The sequence below is a fragment of the Lepidochelys kempii genome, chromosome 7 (genome assembly GCF_965140285.1).
Source record: "Lepidochelys kempii isolate rLepKem1 chromosome 7, rLepKem1.hap1, whole genome shotgun sequence".
In the NCBI taxonomy this organism is placed as follows: Eukaryota; Metazoa; Chordata; order Testudines; family Cheloniidae; genus Lepidochelys; species Lepidochelys kempii.
In genome coordinates, this window is record NC_136386.1 from 25,343,946 (window position 1) to 25,361,810 (window position 17,865).

The 17,865-nt window shown below is 39.8% G+C and overlaps 1 protein-coding gene across 8 annotated transcripts in view; it reads left to right on the forward strand.

Annotated features, from left to right (window-relative positions):
• The window catches only part of DNAH12 (dynein axonemal heavy chain 12), a 179,419-nt gene that overhangs the window by 122,929 nt on the left and 38,625 nt on the right, over nucleotides 1-17,865 (forward strand). For 6 of the 8 annotated variants that reach the window (XM_073351485.2, XM_078853594.1, XM_073351484.2 and 3 more), the window contains 9 exons: nucleotides 648-779; nucleotides 6,362-6,451; nucleotides 7,631-7,771; nucleotides 8,975-9,216; nucleotides 9,569-9,716; nucleotides 11,372-11,517; nucleotides 13,126-13,340; nucleotides 15,708-15,900; nucleotides 17,293-17,485. In XM_073351485.2, the coding sequence (XP_073207586.1) occupies nucleotides 648-779; nucleotides 6,362-6,451; nucleotides 7,631-7,771; nucleotides 8,975-9,216; nucleotides 9,569-9,716; nucleotides 11,372-11,517; nucleotides 13,126-13,340; nucleotides 15,708-15,900; nucleotides 17,293-17,485 (1,500 nt within the window). Of the gene's footprint in view, nucleotides 1-647; nucleotides 780-1,896; nucleotides 2,417-3,358; nucleotides 3,972-6,361; nucleotides 6,452-7,630; nucleotides 7,772-8,974; nucleotides 9,217-9,568; nucleotides 9,717-11,371; nucleotides 11,518-13,125; nucleotides 13,341-15,707; nucleotides 15,901-17,292; nucleotides 17,486-17,865 lie in introns of those variants that run through there. The other 2 variants (XM_078853595.1, XM_078853596.1) reach the window with 2 other exon arrangements.

Here is a 17,865-nt window from a genome sequence, read left to right on the forward strand (position 1 = left end):
ACACAAAATCGACATATTAACATTGGTGTTTAATTTCGCCACCTAGCTAAGCTTAGGGATGTCCATTCAAGGAATCCAGCGCTTACATTTTTGTTTTAAAATTATAATGTGGCTAAGAATTTTCTGGATCTTGAATTTTTCAGAGTCACCATTATGACTCAGTTACCAGACTTTAGAACAGTATTGTAGAGAAAATGCCTGCAGGAACTGTTCATTTGGACTTGCCAAACATATGAGATTTCTTGTGTGCCACCTTGGGTTAAGTACCAAAGAAATCTTTTGACCTAGTCTTGGATTTTTGTATGGTTTGTTTACACTTACTAAACTTGATCTAATTTTGATCTCCCATGTATAAGAAAAAGTTGCTGTAGGGTGGATTTTTCTTGTGTTCAGGCAATATTAACTATATGTTTTCAAATCATCCCTTGTAAAAAAACAAACCCTATAATTATTCTTATATTTATTGTGTGCAGTGTTAAAATTCCTTTCATTTCTGTTTTTATTCACTACATATATGCTACTTGGTCATGAGAAATTGATAATATTTTTTTCTTTTGTTATGAATATTGAGCTTAATGTATTTTGTGTACGAGATACAAAACTGTAAATCAATACATTTTATTTTTTAAATGTCACTTTTGTTTTAGCCATCTGATATAACAATTGTGAAATCAATGAAGAATCCTCCATCTGGTGTCAAACTAGTTATGGCTGCCGTCTGTGTTATGAAAGATATAAAACCTGAAAGAATTACAGATCCTGCCGGGACTGGAGGCAAGGTAAAATGGCAGAAAGCAAATTTCAAATAAGAATGTAATTTTTCTAATATATTTGTTCATCAATAGCAGTTCTTCTCAAATGAAAAATATAGGGCCCTATAAACTAGACACACATTTGCAGCCTTCAAGAAAACCATGGATGCAGGCTGTACATCTGCAAGGAGACAGCTTCAGCTTCCAATCCACCTGTTGTGGAACTACAGAATAGCTTGTGGAGGAGTGGAGAGTTCACTGTTTTCTGCTTTCTGTGACTCCTGGTCCTGTATCTGTCGTTCTCCCTGAGAGTTGCTACTGCTGTTGTAGACACAGGGCAGTTAAGTGGACTCTTGCCTTAGCCTCTACAGGTGGTGAATCAGGCAGAACTCCCTTATTGTACAAGGGGTACCCCCTGATCATCAGAGTAAAGGGTCTTTTTCCCCACAGTCACTATTTGATTTTTAAGTCTGGTCTAGGGAAATATTTGGTCCGACAGACTCCTCTCTCTGTGGCTGATTCCATCCTCAAGGAGATTTCATCTTCATACCATGTGACCCCATTGGATTTCTTTCCTTTTTGTCTTGGAAAAGAACATTGCTTTGACATTAGAACATTAGGGAAGATGGGCCTTATATTAATAACATACACGAGGAAACTAAGGCCTGGTCTACACTACGAGGTTAGGTCGAATTTAGCCAGGTTAGGTGAATTTTATAATGAATGGTTCAGAGTAACAGCCGTGTTAGTCTGTATTCTCAAAAAGAAAAGGAGTACTTGTGGCACCTTAGAGACTAACCAATTTATTTGAGCATAAGCTTTCGTGAGCTACAGCTCACTTCATCGGATGCATACTGTGGAATGAATGTGTCTACACAACCAACCCCCTTCCGCCAACCTGAAGGGCTCTTAAAATCAACTCCTGTACTCTTCCCTGACAAGGGGAGTAGTGCTAAAATAGACTTTCCTGGGTCGAATTTGGGGTACAGTAGATGCAGTGCTGTGCAATTTGATGGTATTGGCCTCTGGGATGTATCCCAGAGTGCTCCAATGTGACCTCTCTGGACAGCACTTTCACCTCTGATGCACTAGGCAGGTACACACGAAAAGCACCGGGAACTTTTGAATTTCATTTCCTGTTTAGTCAGCGTGGCGAGCTCAGCGGAACAGGTGACCATGCAGTCCCCCCAGAATTGCAAACGAGCTCCAGCATGGAGGGAATGGGAGACACTGGATCTGATTGCTGTATGGGGAGAAGAATCTGCAGGCAGAACTCCTGCAGAAGAAATGTTGATATATATGTCAAAATCGCACAGGGCATGATGGACAGAGGCTACACCAGGGACACACAGCAGTGCCACATGAAAATTAAGGCGCTCAGGCAAGCCTACCAAAAGACAAAGGAGGCAAACGGTTGCTCCAGGTCAGAGCCCCAGACATGCTGCTTCTGTGATCAGCTGAATGCCATTCTAGGGTGGGACCCTACCAGTACCCCAACGCTCTTCGTGGACCCAATAAGGATTTTGAGGAGGAGGGGGAGAATGCGCATCAGGCAAGCAGAGAATCCGTTTTCCCCGGCAACCAGGACCTTTTCCTCACTCTGGAGCCAATACCCTCCCAGAGTGTATTGTTCTTGGACCCTGAAGGTGGAGAAGGCACCTCTGGTGAGTGCACATTTGTAACAAAACTATAGGGGTTAAAAGCAATTGTGTTTAATGTTTGATTTGCCCTGAACAATTGGAATGCATTCGCGGCCAGTACAGCTATTGGAAAAGTCTGTTAATGTGTCTGGGGATGGAGCGGGAATCCTCCAGGGACATCTCCATTAAGCTCTTCTGGAGGTACTCTGAAAGCCTTTGCAGAAGGTTTCTGAGGAGGGCTGCCTTATTTTATCCTCCACAGTAGGACACTTTACCACACCAAGCCAGTAGCAAGTGATCTGGAATCATTGCAGCACAAAGCATGGCAGCGAATGGTCCTGGGTTTTGGTCGCATTCATGCAGCATTCAGTCTTTATCTTTCTGCGTCAGCCTCAGGATGGTGATATTATTCATGGTCACCTGGTTGAAAGAGGGAAGTTTTGTAAGGCAACAGTAATCCCCTCTATTTGGTGATCCCCCACACATTAGACCCCAGGCATGCTGGGCTGTTTGGGCTTGGCTAAAAGGGATCATCCCAGAGAATAGCCATGTGGGGGCAGGGAGAGGGGTGTGCTGCACATCCACCCCAAAACAGCAGCCCCTCCTTTTAAACGGCACTTGCAGCCCTTCCTTTTAAACAGCAAACCCAACTGGCACTGGTTGCTCTGGGAAAGGAGGGCGCTGCAGTTTGAAACCATTCCCACATGTTATGAACGTGGAAGAAGCCAACCTAACGTACCCTTTGGTTTACCATGGCTGCCTGGAAACCAAATTCTGTTTCCCATCTGTGTGTGATGTGTCACCATACTGGCAGGCGCTCAATGTAAAAGACAAAATGCGACCTTTTACCTAAAACACATGTGCTGTCTGCAGTGAATTGCTTGATTCACTGTGAAAGAATCTCCCTTTTGTTCTCAGAAATGTATCTTCTTAAAAGTCTACTCTTCTTTTTTTTCCCCCCTGCAGCTGCAAATGCTTCTATGCTCCCCGCATCAACTCTGTCCCTGAGGTTATTGCAGATTAGAAGGCGAAAAAAACACACTCGCGATGACATGTTTTCAGATCTCATGCAGTCCTCCCGCACTTATAGGGCACAGCTGAATGCATGGAGGCATTTGGTGGCAGAGGCCAGGAAAGCATACAGTGAGCGTGATCGGAACACCCAGGAGGAGATACTGAGGCTAATGGGGGAGCAAACAGACATGATGAGGCATCTGGTGGAGCTGCAGGAAAGGCAATTGGCGTACAGACCCCCGCTGCATCCATTGTGTAACCGCCTGCCCTCCTCGGCAAGTTCCATATCCTCCTCACACAGATGCCCAAGAACACGGGGGTGGGGAGGCTTCGCGCACCCTGCCACTCAACTCCAGGGGATGGCCCAAGCAACAGAAGGCTGTCATTCAAACCTCTTTGATTTGTAGTTTGGCTACAATAAGCAATGTGGCCTTGTCCTTCCCTCCTCCCCAACCTCACCCTGTTATCAAACCCTTTGTTATACCCAGGCTACCTTTTACTAGTCAGCGTTGTCAGTGATCTCAAGTTTTTTTTAATAAATAAAGAATGAATGGATTCGGAACAATAGGGACTTCATTTCCTGTGCCAGCTGTGGTTGAAGGGAGGGAAGGGGATTGGCTTACAGGGAAGTACATTCAACAAAGGAGGAGGCTTTGCATCAAGGACAAACACACACAATTGTCATACCATACCCTGGTCAGTCATGAAACTGTTTTTCAAAGACTCTCTGATTCGCAGCACACCTCAGTGTGCTCTTCTATTTGCCTTGGTGTCTGGCTGTTCAAAATTGGACACCAGGCGATTTGCCTCAACCTCCCACCCTGCTATAAACGTCTCCCCCTTACTCTCCCAGATATTATGGAGCACACAGCAAGCAGCAATTACAATAGGAATGTTGGTTGTGCTGAGGTCTAACCTAGTCAGCAACAGCACGAGTGAGCTTTTAAATGTCCAAAGGTACATTCTACCACCATTCTGCACTTGCTCAGCCTATAGTTGAACTGCTCCTTACTACTGTCCAGGCTGCCTGTGTACGGCTTCATGAGCCATGGGAGCAAGGGGTAGGCTGGGTCCCCAAGGATAACTATTGGCATTTCAACATCCCCAGTGGTAATTTTCTGGTCTAGGAAAAAAGTCCCTTCTTGCAGCTTTCCGAACAGCCCAAAGTTCCGAAATATGTGAGCATCATGCACCTTTCCCGACCATCCCATGTTGATGTCAGTGAAACGGCCCTTGTGATCCACCAGTGCATGCAACACCATTGAGAAGTACCCCTTGCGGTTTATGTACTCTTTGGCAAGGTGGTCCGGTGCCAAGATAGGGATATGCATTCCATCTATCGCCCCACCACAGTTAGGGAACCCCATTACAGCAAAGACATCCACTATGACCTACACATTTCCCAGAGTCACTACCCTTTTTAGCAGAAGGGTATTGATTGCCCTGGCTACTTGGATCACAGCAGCCCCCACAGTAGATTTGCCCACTCTGAATTGACTCCCAATTGACAGGTAGCAGTCAGGCGTTGCAAGCTTCCACAGAGCTATCACCACTCGCTTCTCAACTGTCAGGGTAGGGGAAAGCAACTCATACAGTTCCATGAAAGTGGCCTTATGCATACGAAAGTTTCGCAGCCACTGGGAATCATCCCATACCTGCAACGCTATGCGGTCCCACCAGTCTGTGCTTGTTTGCTGGGCCCAGAATCGGTGTTCTACTGTATCAACATGCTCCGGTGCTGCCATGATATCCCAGTTGCCACATCCCGTGCTTTCAGGAACGTCTGTGTCCATATCCTGCTCACAATCTTCCTCATTCTTAGCTAGGCTCTGCACATACTGCAGGATAATGCGTGAGGTGTTTACAAGGCTCACAAAAGCAGTGTGCAGCTGAGCGGGCTCCATGCTTGCCATGCTATGGCGTCTGCATGGATAACCCAGGAAAAGAGGTGCAAAATGATTGTTTGCCATTGATTTCAAGGAGGGAGGGAGGGAGGGAGGAAGGGAGGGGAGACTGACTACATGTACCCAAAACCACCTGCAACAATATTTTTGCCCCATCAGGCATTGGGAGTTTAAACCAGAATTCCAGTGGGCAGCAGGGACTGTGGGATAGCTACCCACAGTGCACCACTCCGTGAGTCGATGCTAGCCACAGTATTGAGGATGCACTCCGCCGACCTAATGCCCTTAGTGGGAACATGCATGACCTACTGTATAAAATCGCTTACTATAGATCGACTTCTATAAAATCGACCTTAGTGGCAAATGCTTTGGATTAGTAGTATATTAAAGCTTCAAAATATAAACAGTCTGGGCTAAATCCTTAAACATGCTGCAATCTGACTTTTACCAACCTTCTGTAATAAGCATGAACATAAAAACATAAGAACGGCCATACTGGCCAGACCAGAGGTCCATCAAGCCCAGTATCCTGTCCTCTGACAGTGGCCAATGGCAGGTGCCCCAAAAGGAATGAACAGACAGGTTATCATCAAGTGATCCATGCCCTATCACCCAATCCCAGCTTCTGGCAAACAGAGGCTAGGGACACCATTCCTGCCCATCCTGGCTAATAGCCATTGATGGACCTATCCTCCATGAATCTAGCTAGCTCCGTTTTGAACCTCGTTACAGTATTGGACTTCACAACATCCTCTGGCAAGGAGTTCCAGAGGTTGACAGTGCGTTGTATGAAAAAATACTTCCTTGTGTTTGTTTTAAACCTGCTACCTATTAATTTCATTTGGTGGCCCCTTGTTCTTGTATTATGAGAAGGAGTAAAAATAACACTTCCTTATTTACTTTTTCTATACCACTCATGATTTTATAGACCTCTATCATATCCTCCCTTAGTCGCCTCTTTTCCATGCATGCCTGTCTGTTAATTAGAGGATATTTATGAATTCATTTTGGTTTAAAAGTTTTAAAAGTTCTTCCCTAATTTCCATTGTAGGTCTTGGATTACTGGGGGCCTAGCAAGAAAGTTCTGGGTGACATGAATTTCTTAAAGGATCTTAGAGAGTATGACAAGGATAACATTCCAGTAAGTGTTTGATTAATGTCTTTTGAGTAATGAAATCTGCTCCAAAAACATGTATGGAAGATATTACACCAAGGGGTAAATTCACCCTGGGCTTTCATGGAAATAAACTATATGGGGAAGAGGGAATTGTGTCAGCACACAGCAGCTTGCAAGCTCAGTTATTCTGGGGGCTTTTAGGAGCATGTGCCATCTGAGAAGTGAATGACACTGTCCAAGAAGGGTGCACGGCCAGGGCAGACTGGAAATACAGTGATTCAACTCCTCCTCTCAGTGGTTCCTACCGGTGGTGCCTCCTATGGCATTCCAGCAGGATTTACAGTTATCCCCCAGTAAGTACCCTGTAGGGGATGTCTGTACCACTGCGTGCTAGCTGCCTGAGTGACAAGTTCTGTACCTAGATTTACCCAGCTCAAAATATGTAAGTAACATCTCCTTGTACCAGCTTTACTAAATCAGTCCCTGTATGTTTACCAGAGAAGCTATGACGAAGTCAGGTCTGGCATAATACATTTTATTTAATTTTGAAAGGACTAAATATATCAGTGGGTTTTTTTATTTCATTTAAAAAAACTGTTTATCTGAAATATAGATTAAATCTGACAGTGTGGATAACATGGTATGATTATATGCCTCGAAATGTACAAGGGCGCAATATAAAGACATGACCTCTGCTTGCAGGGAACTTATTGTCTAAGGGCCTGATCCTTACAAGTTGCTGAGTGCTTAGTATCTCACAAGATTGGGCCCAGAAGTAGGCACAGGCAATGTAATTCATTCACATACTCTGGTTGAAGATCCAGTCTTCATTCAGTAGAGATAACTTTGGGGATCATCATTAAAAAGCTTTGCTGAAATAAGTAAATTCGAAGGAAGAATATAAAAGAAGAAAGGGAATGCATTTGTTTCAGAAGGAGGGGCAACTTAAAATAAGACTTGAAGAAAGACACAAAGGATGGCAATCTAACGAGGAGGGAAGCTTGGTAAGAATGCAGACAGTGAGAAAATCAGAGAAACAAATTAGGGCTGGACTCTGTCACAGTTACCCATATTGAGTAATTCCTTAGTGATGTCAGTTGATCAACTTGTGGAGTTAAGGTACTGTTCAGCATGGTAAGGGTGGCAAAACTGGGCCTTAGAAAAATAAAGTTTTCCTATGGCTGTAATGTTTTTATCATGTAGGTGACTGTCATGCAGAAGATTCGTTCTGAATATCTGACTAATCCTGAGTTTGATCCACCTAAGGTGGCTAAAGCATCCTCCGCAGCTGAGGGTTTGTGTAAATGGATTATGGCTATGGAAGTGTATGACAGAGTTGCTAAGGTACGTGTTGAGTCCAGTCCTGAAAACTCCCGTTGGCTTTATTGGAAGCTACACACACATGAGGACTGCAAGACTAAGCTACTTATTATGATTGCAGTTAAACTGAAATAAAAGGTACTTCACTGGAAAATAAATTTAGGACCTATATTTTCAAATTTAACAGAGGACTGGGACTACTGTGAAGATGAAAATAGCTGTCAGATTTGATGAAGATAAGAGATGTTTTTACTGAAGCAGCATACAGATTAAAATAAAGTACTATAAAGTCTGTCAAAAACTATAATCATACTTTTATTTTCTGCTTATACAATAAAAAAGGATATCCAAAATTGTGATCCAGGAGGTCCATGGGGAGTGGGTGGTCTACATAATTAAATATTTTGAGAATCAAGCAAGGAAAAAAGAGGGTGTGGGGTTGTTGAATGGAGAGAGAGAGTCCATGCAGGAGACTTTCTCTTACAGAGAAATCCAAAGAATTAAATAGCTGAGGAATCTCTGCCATAGGCTACACACACCATTAAATAGAACAGAAATATGTTCATTCTTCTAGAAAACCATGAAAAATATTTGTATGTTTTTTTTTCTTCCTTCAAACAATATAACCTAAATTGCCATCTGTAAATGGGTATTGAAAATCAAATCATAAATCAAGTAATTATTTTTAGCCAATGAATAGTACTTTGGAACGATATTATTTTGAGGATTTTTGTATTGGTCTTTTTTGTTTTAAGTTTTAACTTAGAGAAAAAATTATGTCTGCTTTAATCCTTGTTTATCTCACTTCGGTAATTTTCTTTATCAATGGTACTAGCATTGCTGCTATAATAACAATATAAGGTGTCCAACGCTGGACACAAATTTATGGCAAGCATCAATACAGTATGTTTTCTGCCTCGGTAATGCAACTTAATTTATTAATTTAATACAACAAGATTCTGAGCCAGTTTAATTTTAATTTTTTATTCAAGTAATTTAGAATGAATATACATTGTTAGTTGGCTATGCTTCCTAAGCTTCATTCTCAAAAAACATAGTGCATTTAGTATATTAGGACCCACCTCCCTATTCGTTTTCACAAATATTAATATAATAAAATATGCTCCTCCTTACCTTGGAATATTGATCCAAAGTGTTACATACAGAACTTTATATATCAGTAAACTATATGGATTTAGCATCCCTGCATTAATTGTAATTGAACAGGTGGTTGCTCCCAAAAAAGCCCGTCTAGCAGAGGCCCAGCAGTCCTTAGCAGAAACTATGGCATTACTGAATCAGAAGAGAGCTGAACTTGCAGCAGTGGAGAATCATTTGGCAAAATTGCAACAAACCTTTGTTGAGAAAACTGAAGAAAAGGCTCGTCTAGAATTCCAGGTGGATCTGTGTGCTAAGAAACTAGAAAGAGCAGAGAAGCTGATTGGAGGACTGGGTGGAGAAAAATCAAGGTCAGATGTAAATACAAATGCTCATTTGAACATGCATCCAAAAGCAGAGACAAAACCTGAGCTTTAGTTCTCTGAGCCTTAAACTTTTGCATCCCTGTATCCTCATTTGGGGACTGGGGCAATCAGGTCCTTAAAAGATCGTCAAAGGACCCAATATTGTGACTAAAAAATACTCACCAAAACATTTGAGGCAGTCTTCAAAGCAACATCCAAGGGTACAAACACAATGTTTAAATTATTTATTTGCAATTCACCTTTAACATAAAGGGAAAACACTTCTTGTGTTGATGATGTACTCTGTTAATGCTACCAATATAGAGGAATTTTATATGGTATCTTTGCTTATCCATAGATGGTGTAATGCTGCAAATGATCTTCAAAATACATATGATAATTTGACAGGAGATGTTCTGATATCAGCTGGAGTGATAGCTTATTTGGGTGCTTTCACTAGTGCCTTTCGACAAGAGTGTACTAAAGACTGGAGCAAGTTGTGCAAGGTTAGAAAGTTTATCTTAGATTTAAATAATATCTTTCATCCCAGTAGATCCCAAAGTGCTTTACAATCTGTGGGCCAAATCCTGAAATTTTTGATTTTTCACTTGGTGTCTACTTAGTAAAAAATCATATTAAAGTGAGTGGTTTAAATTTTGCTGATTTACACTTTTGTAAATCTGGAGTAATTCACTGAATTCAGTGGATTTACTCAAGGTTTACACTAGTGTACCAGAAATGATCTGATGTTGACCCATTGACTTCAGTGAGAGTTTAATGTGAGTAAGGACTAAGTAATGATTGAGAGGACTTCAGAAACTGGCCTTAAATAAATAAAGCAACCACTTTACAAACTAAAGTGCAGCTACATTAAAGATGGATGGCACAGTGCTAACTAGTCTGTCCAACCCAAGCAAAAACCAAAAGAATTTTTTCAAATTTAGCTATCCTGATACTAGCCCTGTCCCCAACTAAAGCCTTTCAAGTAAACCATTTAAATAAACCATTTTAAACACTACCGTGTTTGAGATGGTGCTCCTTTACTGTGTTTCCAAACCTAAGTTTTGGATGGATAAATATGAAACATTTTTTAAGTTTGTAGTGTGGATGCAAACATGTTAAGCATTGTTAAACTGTGCTTCTTCCCTTTAAAACATTTTAAAAGTGGTTGCATGAAAAGGGCTTGCATACTTGCAGAACGAAATATCAAGTCACAATGTAAGGCCCTGATTCTGCAAAGGGATTTGCTCAGATGGACCCTTACTCTCATACAGCATCCCACTGATTTCAGTCGGACTCCATGGGGCATCTGTTTGCAGTACTGGAACCTGAAGTATGGTGGAGGACAAGGTGGAAGATAAAGGCTTAGGCTGCAAAGGGACCAATAGGGCTAACACAGGACCAGAATGTTCCCTTTGCAAGATCAGGGCCTTTCAACTTCCATTTTGTTGTTGGATGTTGCTAGCCCTAGCTGCTGCTAGGTCCCAATCCTGCAAATAGATGCACTAATTTTGACCTATGTACCTGTACAGAATCCCATTGTTCCACTGAAGCCAGTGGTGTTCCTCATGGGTGCAGAGGTCTGTGCTAGCACATATATTTGTATATCTGGGGCTTTACTGAAGAAATTATTGCTGCACAGTACCTGCTTTTGCTTTTTTTAAAGAGACAGTTGCACCATAGACTTGATTTAGATAAGTAAGTAGCGATGAAGTAATATGTGACTGACCGGCATTGGAAAAGTGCGTTGTATTAATTGGAAGTGTAAACACAGAATAAATAAACAAAAGTTGGGAAAATTTTCTTGCAATTTAAAGATTTCCAGATGGTTCTGTTTTTCCCACTACACCGCAGTGTGTAAGTTATCATCACACAACATATTGCAAAAGGGTAAAAAAGAATACCTTCAGAACTGGGGGCAAAAAAAAAAACAACTCTAGAAAAATCCCACAAAATCTCAGCCAAAATTGAGGAAAGTCACCACAAAATTGGGAAAATCTTTCCATTTTCTGTAAACGTGAATTTTTCCCCCCATGATTTTCTCTCCTTGAACAAAAGCTAATTTTTAAAGCAAGTTGTGAATAAATTAATACTTTTAACTGAAGCAGTATTTTAACAAAATTTAAAGAAATAAAGAATAAAGATTTATTTTTTCTTGCAGGACAAAAATATTCCTTGTTCTGAGAACTTCTCTTTGAGTAAGACCCTTGGTGACCCAATAAAAATCAGAGCCTGGAATATTGCTGGATTACCAACAGACAACTTTTCGGTCGACAATGGTGTGATTGTTGATAACTCCAGGCGCTGGTAGGTAACAAAGAAGCTAATAATTTGCTAAAACAAACTGAGATTTCAGACTAAATCAAATTTAGTCTGTATACTAGAAACAGAAAGGTTTCAGAGTAACAGCCGTGTTAGTCTGTATTCGCAAAAAGAAAAGGAGTACTTGTGGCACCTTAGAGACTAACCAATTTATTAGAGCATAAGCTTTCGTGAGCTACAGCTCACTTCCTCAGATGCATCTGAGGAAGTGAGCTGTAGCTCACGAAAGCTTATGCTCTAATAAATTGGTTACTCACTAAGGTGCCACAAGTACTCCTTTTCTTTTTTAGAAACAGAAAGGTGCTGCATACCCTTCCCCTCCTTCAATGGAACTTGAGGAGGCTTTGTTCCGCACAGGATGAGACCCAGTGTTTCCAGTGGTTGAAAGTTTTTTCCTTCCAGAATATTACAGATATTTTTTTCATCTTTAAATTCAGTTGTTGAATTTTATATTGTGATTAAACTTACTTCCGGATTATCCACTGTTTTCCAATGTCTCTATTGTGTACAATGACTTCACATTGGAAAACTATTGACTTAGAACACAGATCGGTATAAGTCTGGTAATTTATTCTTTTTTGCAGTTGTAGAAACATAGAAGGCAGAAGGACATTTTTGATAACAGTTTTAATAAATATTTTTCTTGTGTGAGCCATTAAATATATAAACCACAATATAGAAAAACTGTGAGTCAGGTTATACACACATTTCAAGGTCCTTTTGCTACCACAGTCAACTTCAGCTTTGCTCTTTGTCATGTTTTTGAGACTAGTGTATTGGATGAAATTGACTTCTGTGCAGAGGGCCAGCACAGAGGGCCAGCTTTGTTATCAAAGTCCGATCAATCGAAGCCTTATTTTGAGGACTTAAATCCCTCTTAAATGCTGTGGAAGCATTGGGATGGCCCTCTGCACAGGAGTGAATTTCAATCAGTAAGAAGAACATTACAAATTTCAATAATAACATTCATTATTAATTCTGTTCTGGAACCTGAATGTTGGCTACAGGAAGAAAGACACTATTTTTATCCCTTCAGTGATCCTCCATTGAAACTCGAACAGCCTACCATGGGATACACTAAACCTGTCTGACAACTTTTGTGCTAAAAACTTTTGCTTCCTTGCAAAAAAAAAAAAAAAAATAGACCCATATCTTCAGTTAATGCAAGTGAGTACAGCTCCATTGAAAGGAATTACACCCACTTACGCCATTCGAGGTATCAGCCCTATTAGTCTCAAATTGCTGGTAGTTATTGTAAAAAGCAAAAATTATTGCAAAACTTACATATAATAAAAAATTCTAAAAAATCAGAATTCGAAAGGAGAAATACAACGAAGCTGTCGTCAAGGTTCTGAATACTGATCTGTGTCTTTTGAAAAAAATCATAAACATCATCTTCATGGCTTTTAAAAGAATTCTGATATTTCTGATCAAATTGTGACTGTAATATTCAGCCAGTGGACGTTTATCTCTTAAAATAATACAGCCACAAAGTATCGTGTCACTTTTTTCCAGCTAGTCCACAGCAGAAATAATTTCAAATTTACAAAAAGTCATGTGTACTGAGCAAGTTCTTTGTATTGTACATTCTAGGCCATTAATGATTGATCCCCAGGGTCAAGCCAATAAATGGATAAAGAACTCAGAGAAAGAAAACCAATTGAGTGTTATCAAGTTCACAGATACAGACTACATGAGAACTTTGGAGAACTGCATTCAGTTTGGGACTCCACTTCTGCTAGAAAATGTTGGGGAAGAACTAGACCCATCACTGGAACCCCTGCTGCTTAGACAAACCTTTAAACAAGGTACAAGAAAATTAGTTATAAGCCCAGAAGTATGCAACATTAATGCTCATCTAATGAACTGTTATATCAGCTAATATTTTTCTTCTTTCTTTACTTTTGCTGCTTATGTTCAGAGGAAGGTAGCCTTCTTAAGCTGATTTTTACTTTTTAATAAAGTTCACAAATGTCACATTATAGATTTCTTACTTGAAAACTTCACTATGCAGCGGTGATATATTTAAATATAGTAGGTTTGATCCTGCAAAGACTCCCATTAAAACTCCCATTGACGCTGAATATATTTTTTCTGAAGTATTATACTGTGTAAGGCTAGATATCTTATTTATAAAATATGTTTTAACTTAATAGGATGTATTATTTATTGCATTACATTCTAAGTTAAGAAGAGTTATCATGGTATTTTGCAAAAGTTGCACATTTTTCATGCAAGTATTATCTTCTCAAAGTCATATGATGATGAAGAAAAGGTCCAGGTTTAAGGTGGGAATTTCCTTTTTCAAAAAATGTATCCTTTCTTTTCCAAGTGATAAAATGGGCGAAAAGTAAAGAAGTGAGAGAAAAAGAGTCGGTAGAGGGACCTGAACACTGAATTTTCATGTTTAGTTTTCAAAAAGAAAATTGAAACAAAACATTCATTCAAAACTAAATGAAAAAAATTGTTTCATGTCAAAGTTTGTCATGGTAGAAAAGGTCTGATTTTTTGACCAGTTCTAATTATACGGGACCTGGGAAATCTCAAATCTCATACACGCTAGGGTTTTGGAACTGCACAGTGTGCTGTGGGCATTAATTATTGGAACTGTATTCAAAATAAGATCAGGCTTGTCAAAGCCCTGGCTGGGATGATTTATTTGGGGATTGGTCCTGCTTTGAGCAGGGGGTTGGACTAGATGACCTCCTGAGGTCCCTTCCAACCCTGATATTCTATGGTTCTATGATTCTATGAATAGGCAACAGCAGGGCTCAACATAGTCTGCTACTACAGAGAGCAGGTGGCTGTGAATTGGTTTCTCTCCTAAGATACCTGCTGTTGGAGATAAGAATGCAGAGCCTTCATATGGAGGAAACTCATGCATGGAACTCTATAAGACACTTCCTTTAAGGATCCTCTAATATTTGGAGGTGTAGGAGTCAGACTGTGAGCAGCCTTCCCATGGATAAGAGGAAGATGTCTGGGATGTGTGTCCACCCTTTAAAGATCCCCACTCTACTTGAGTGGAAGATAGGAAATGGATGGTCTATCCCTGAAGATATTCTGCTCTTTTAGAGAGAGCTGATCAGACTGGGAATAACTAGAGGGGAATAGGGCTGTAGCAATCTCCTGAGTCTCTAAAGGTTGAGCCACGAACAACCTGCCCCATATGTGCTTGTTGCAACAGATGCTGGTGGCACATTTATTTTGTAAATATTTGTACAGGGCCACAGGTGTGTGTGACATTTTACAGACAAATAAAAGATCTTCCAGGGAAATTTTAGTCTAAAATTATACAAATCATGACAGGTGGTAGCAAAAAGCATAGGAGAGTTTGGGTTAAGGTCAAATAAGATTATATGCTTGCTTGATATGCTATGTACGGATCTTGTTATCTTGTTTTAATACATGAATTGGTTTGAGCTACTGTGAAACAAGAATATGAAATTTGAAAACAACCACATAAAACCTGTACCTTTTCCAATTTTATATGTACACAGTAAAGGAAGGGCATAACTGTGTGACGCACTCAATTATTTTTACCTACTATGGATGAAATCCTGGCTCCACTAAAGTGAGTGGTAGTTTTAACATTGACTTATATGGGGCCAGGACTCACCTTATTTCCAGCTCTTACTATTTGAGGTTACTTGATTTGCTCTTAACAAGCCTTTTGCTTTTACTTGATCACAAAAGTAATATTTTTTGCATAAATAATTGAGGTAAGCAAATATGTAACTTACATTGTGATGTTTTCTTGGGACGCCCCGGATTGTGGGTCACTTTGTTACCACCCTGCCCCTAGTGTGAGGGAGTTTGTCTTGTGGAATCTGTGTGTCAGCCCTTGTACACTGCCAGCCTTTCAGCTACTCATATTCTCCTCAGGACGCTGCCAGTCCTATTTTGATTTTCAGGTTAACAATAGGTGACCCCAAACCCCAACCCCCCTTTGAAGAACTTTCCCCTGTATCATCCAGCCCCTGTCACTGGATACTCACAGTAATTACCAAGTAAGCTGTCCTCAAGGAGAAAGTGTACATGCATGGGAGGGTTATGAGTCAGGATCAGTTCCTTTATAACAACACAGCACTGTAATCTGTCTTGGTGAAAACCAATACACGTTTATTAACAAAGAACAGAGTCACATGCACAAATGTTTGTCTTCTGAACTTTAGGGGGCATGGATTGCATCAGGCTTGGTGAGACAATTATTGAGTATTCCAGTGATTTCAAATTTTTTATTACAACAAAACTAAGAAATCCACATTATATGCCTGAACTGGCTACAAAAGTTTCTTTACTCAACTTTATGATAACACCAGAGGGACTTGAAGACCAGCTACTAGGTATTGTTGTTGCAAAAGAGAGGTATGTGTTTGTTTATTGCAAATAGGCAAATGAAATATTCTAAACAGGAGACTTTGGAAGCAATTAAGAGAAATATTCGTAATAAAATGGGGCAATTGTTAGTGATTCTAAATGTTTTTTCATAACAACTATAAACAATACTGTCTTATTTAAGATATTTCTAGGGGGTCCATCATGATAGTATGTGAGTCATCTGAGATATTGGAAAAGTGTTTTGTTATTTAACATTATCACAGAGCAACCATGATTATTTCAGAGTAACAGCCATGTTAGTCTGTATTCGCAAAAAGAAAAGGAGTACTTGTGGCACCTTAGAGACTAACCAATTTATTTGAGCATAGGCTTTCGTGAGCTACAGTTCAGCATCCGATGAAGTGAGCTGTAGCTCACGAAAGCTTATGCTCAAATAAATTGGTTAGTCTCTAAGGTGCCACAAGTACTCCTTTTCTTTTCATGATTATTTGTTTTCTGATATGGCTTCCTGGCAATCCAGCCCATTGATTTTGCACATGCAAATGTGGATATTGGATTATTAGGCTGCATTTTTACTTTTCAATGAAGAAAGGACATGGTGGCTCTGAAACTGTTCCTAGTTCTTGTCTAAACTCAAAATAGAGACAGATTAGATTGGATTTCCTGGGTTTCTGATCATTCAAATGAACACAGAACTGTCCACTCAAATATACTAGATTCACTTGCTAAAAAAATCTTAATACATTTAATGTAAGTTCCACATCACAAACTCATGCAGTACATAAGCTGTATAATATTTACTCAAAAACAAGAATTACATGTATAGTAATTAAAAATTCGGATTAACTGACATTTTCAGAAGTCTGGATATAAAATTTTAGGCAAACATTTTCAAACATAAAATTAACCTAAAGTTTTGCACCTAAGTCCATATGTAGGCATCTAAATAAGTGGCCTGATTTTCAGGAGCTGAGCTCTGAATTGAGTCAAGGCTTTAGGGGCCAAATTCTGTGGTGACTGAAATCCTGTGCAACCCTATTGATGTTAGTGGGAAAGCTCTGGGTGTAAGCATAGAATTTGACCCCCAAGAGCTTAACTTTAGGCACCCAGGTTTGAAAGTGTTGGCCTTAGTGTCTTGCTAAAATAGAGAGGATTGGCACTAATGTAGTTCCAGTATAACTGTGTAGCTCAGTGGTAAAAACTGCATTAATGGAATGCTAAGATCCTGACACAAACCTACCAAAATCAAGAGGTAAGGTTTCTGTGACACTAATATTACATGATCATATAACATGAACAATGTGATCTACTTTATATAAATATTGATTTTTCAAATGTGGATTAACTACATGCAGGTATCTGAATATGTAACAATACTAGCATAAAAGGTAAACTTTGGGTGTATGTTTTGGTTTTTAGACCAGAATTAGAAGAAGAGAGGAATGCTCTCATCCTTCAGTCTGCGGCCAATAAAAAACAACTAAAGGAAATTGAGAAGAAAATTTTAGAAACATTACAGTCTTCCGAAGGGAACATTTTGGAAGATGAGAGTGCTATCATGGTCTTGGATTCTGCTAAAATAATGTCTAATGAGATCACCAAGAAACAACAGGTAAGCAATGTTAGATTTTGTTTTCAAATTCAGTGGTTATTGTGTACAAAACCTAAAAGCTTGCTTTCTGCCAGGAAGACTGTGAATTAGAAGCAAAATTCTATGCTTATGAATGAAAAAGATCAATTTATAAGAAAAAGAAAAACTGTTGAGGAAACGCTGAAATCCTCGTTCATGGTTAGATCAGTCCTTACTTGGGCAAAACATCCATCTTCAAAGGCAGTTGTGCCTGAATAAGGATTGAGTAAGAGGTAAGGCCTTCAGGATTTGGCCCTATATTAACGTAGTTGTAAGGGTCTAATTTTTAAATGAACAAAAGCCAGTCTTTTAAGGGAGACAGTAATGGTCTAACCTGCATATGGGACTGGGAGCCAGAAACT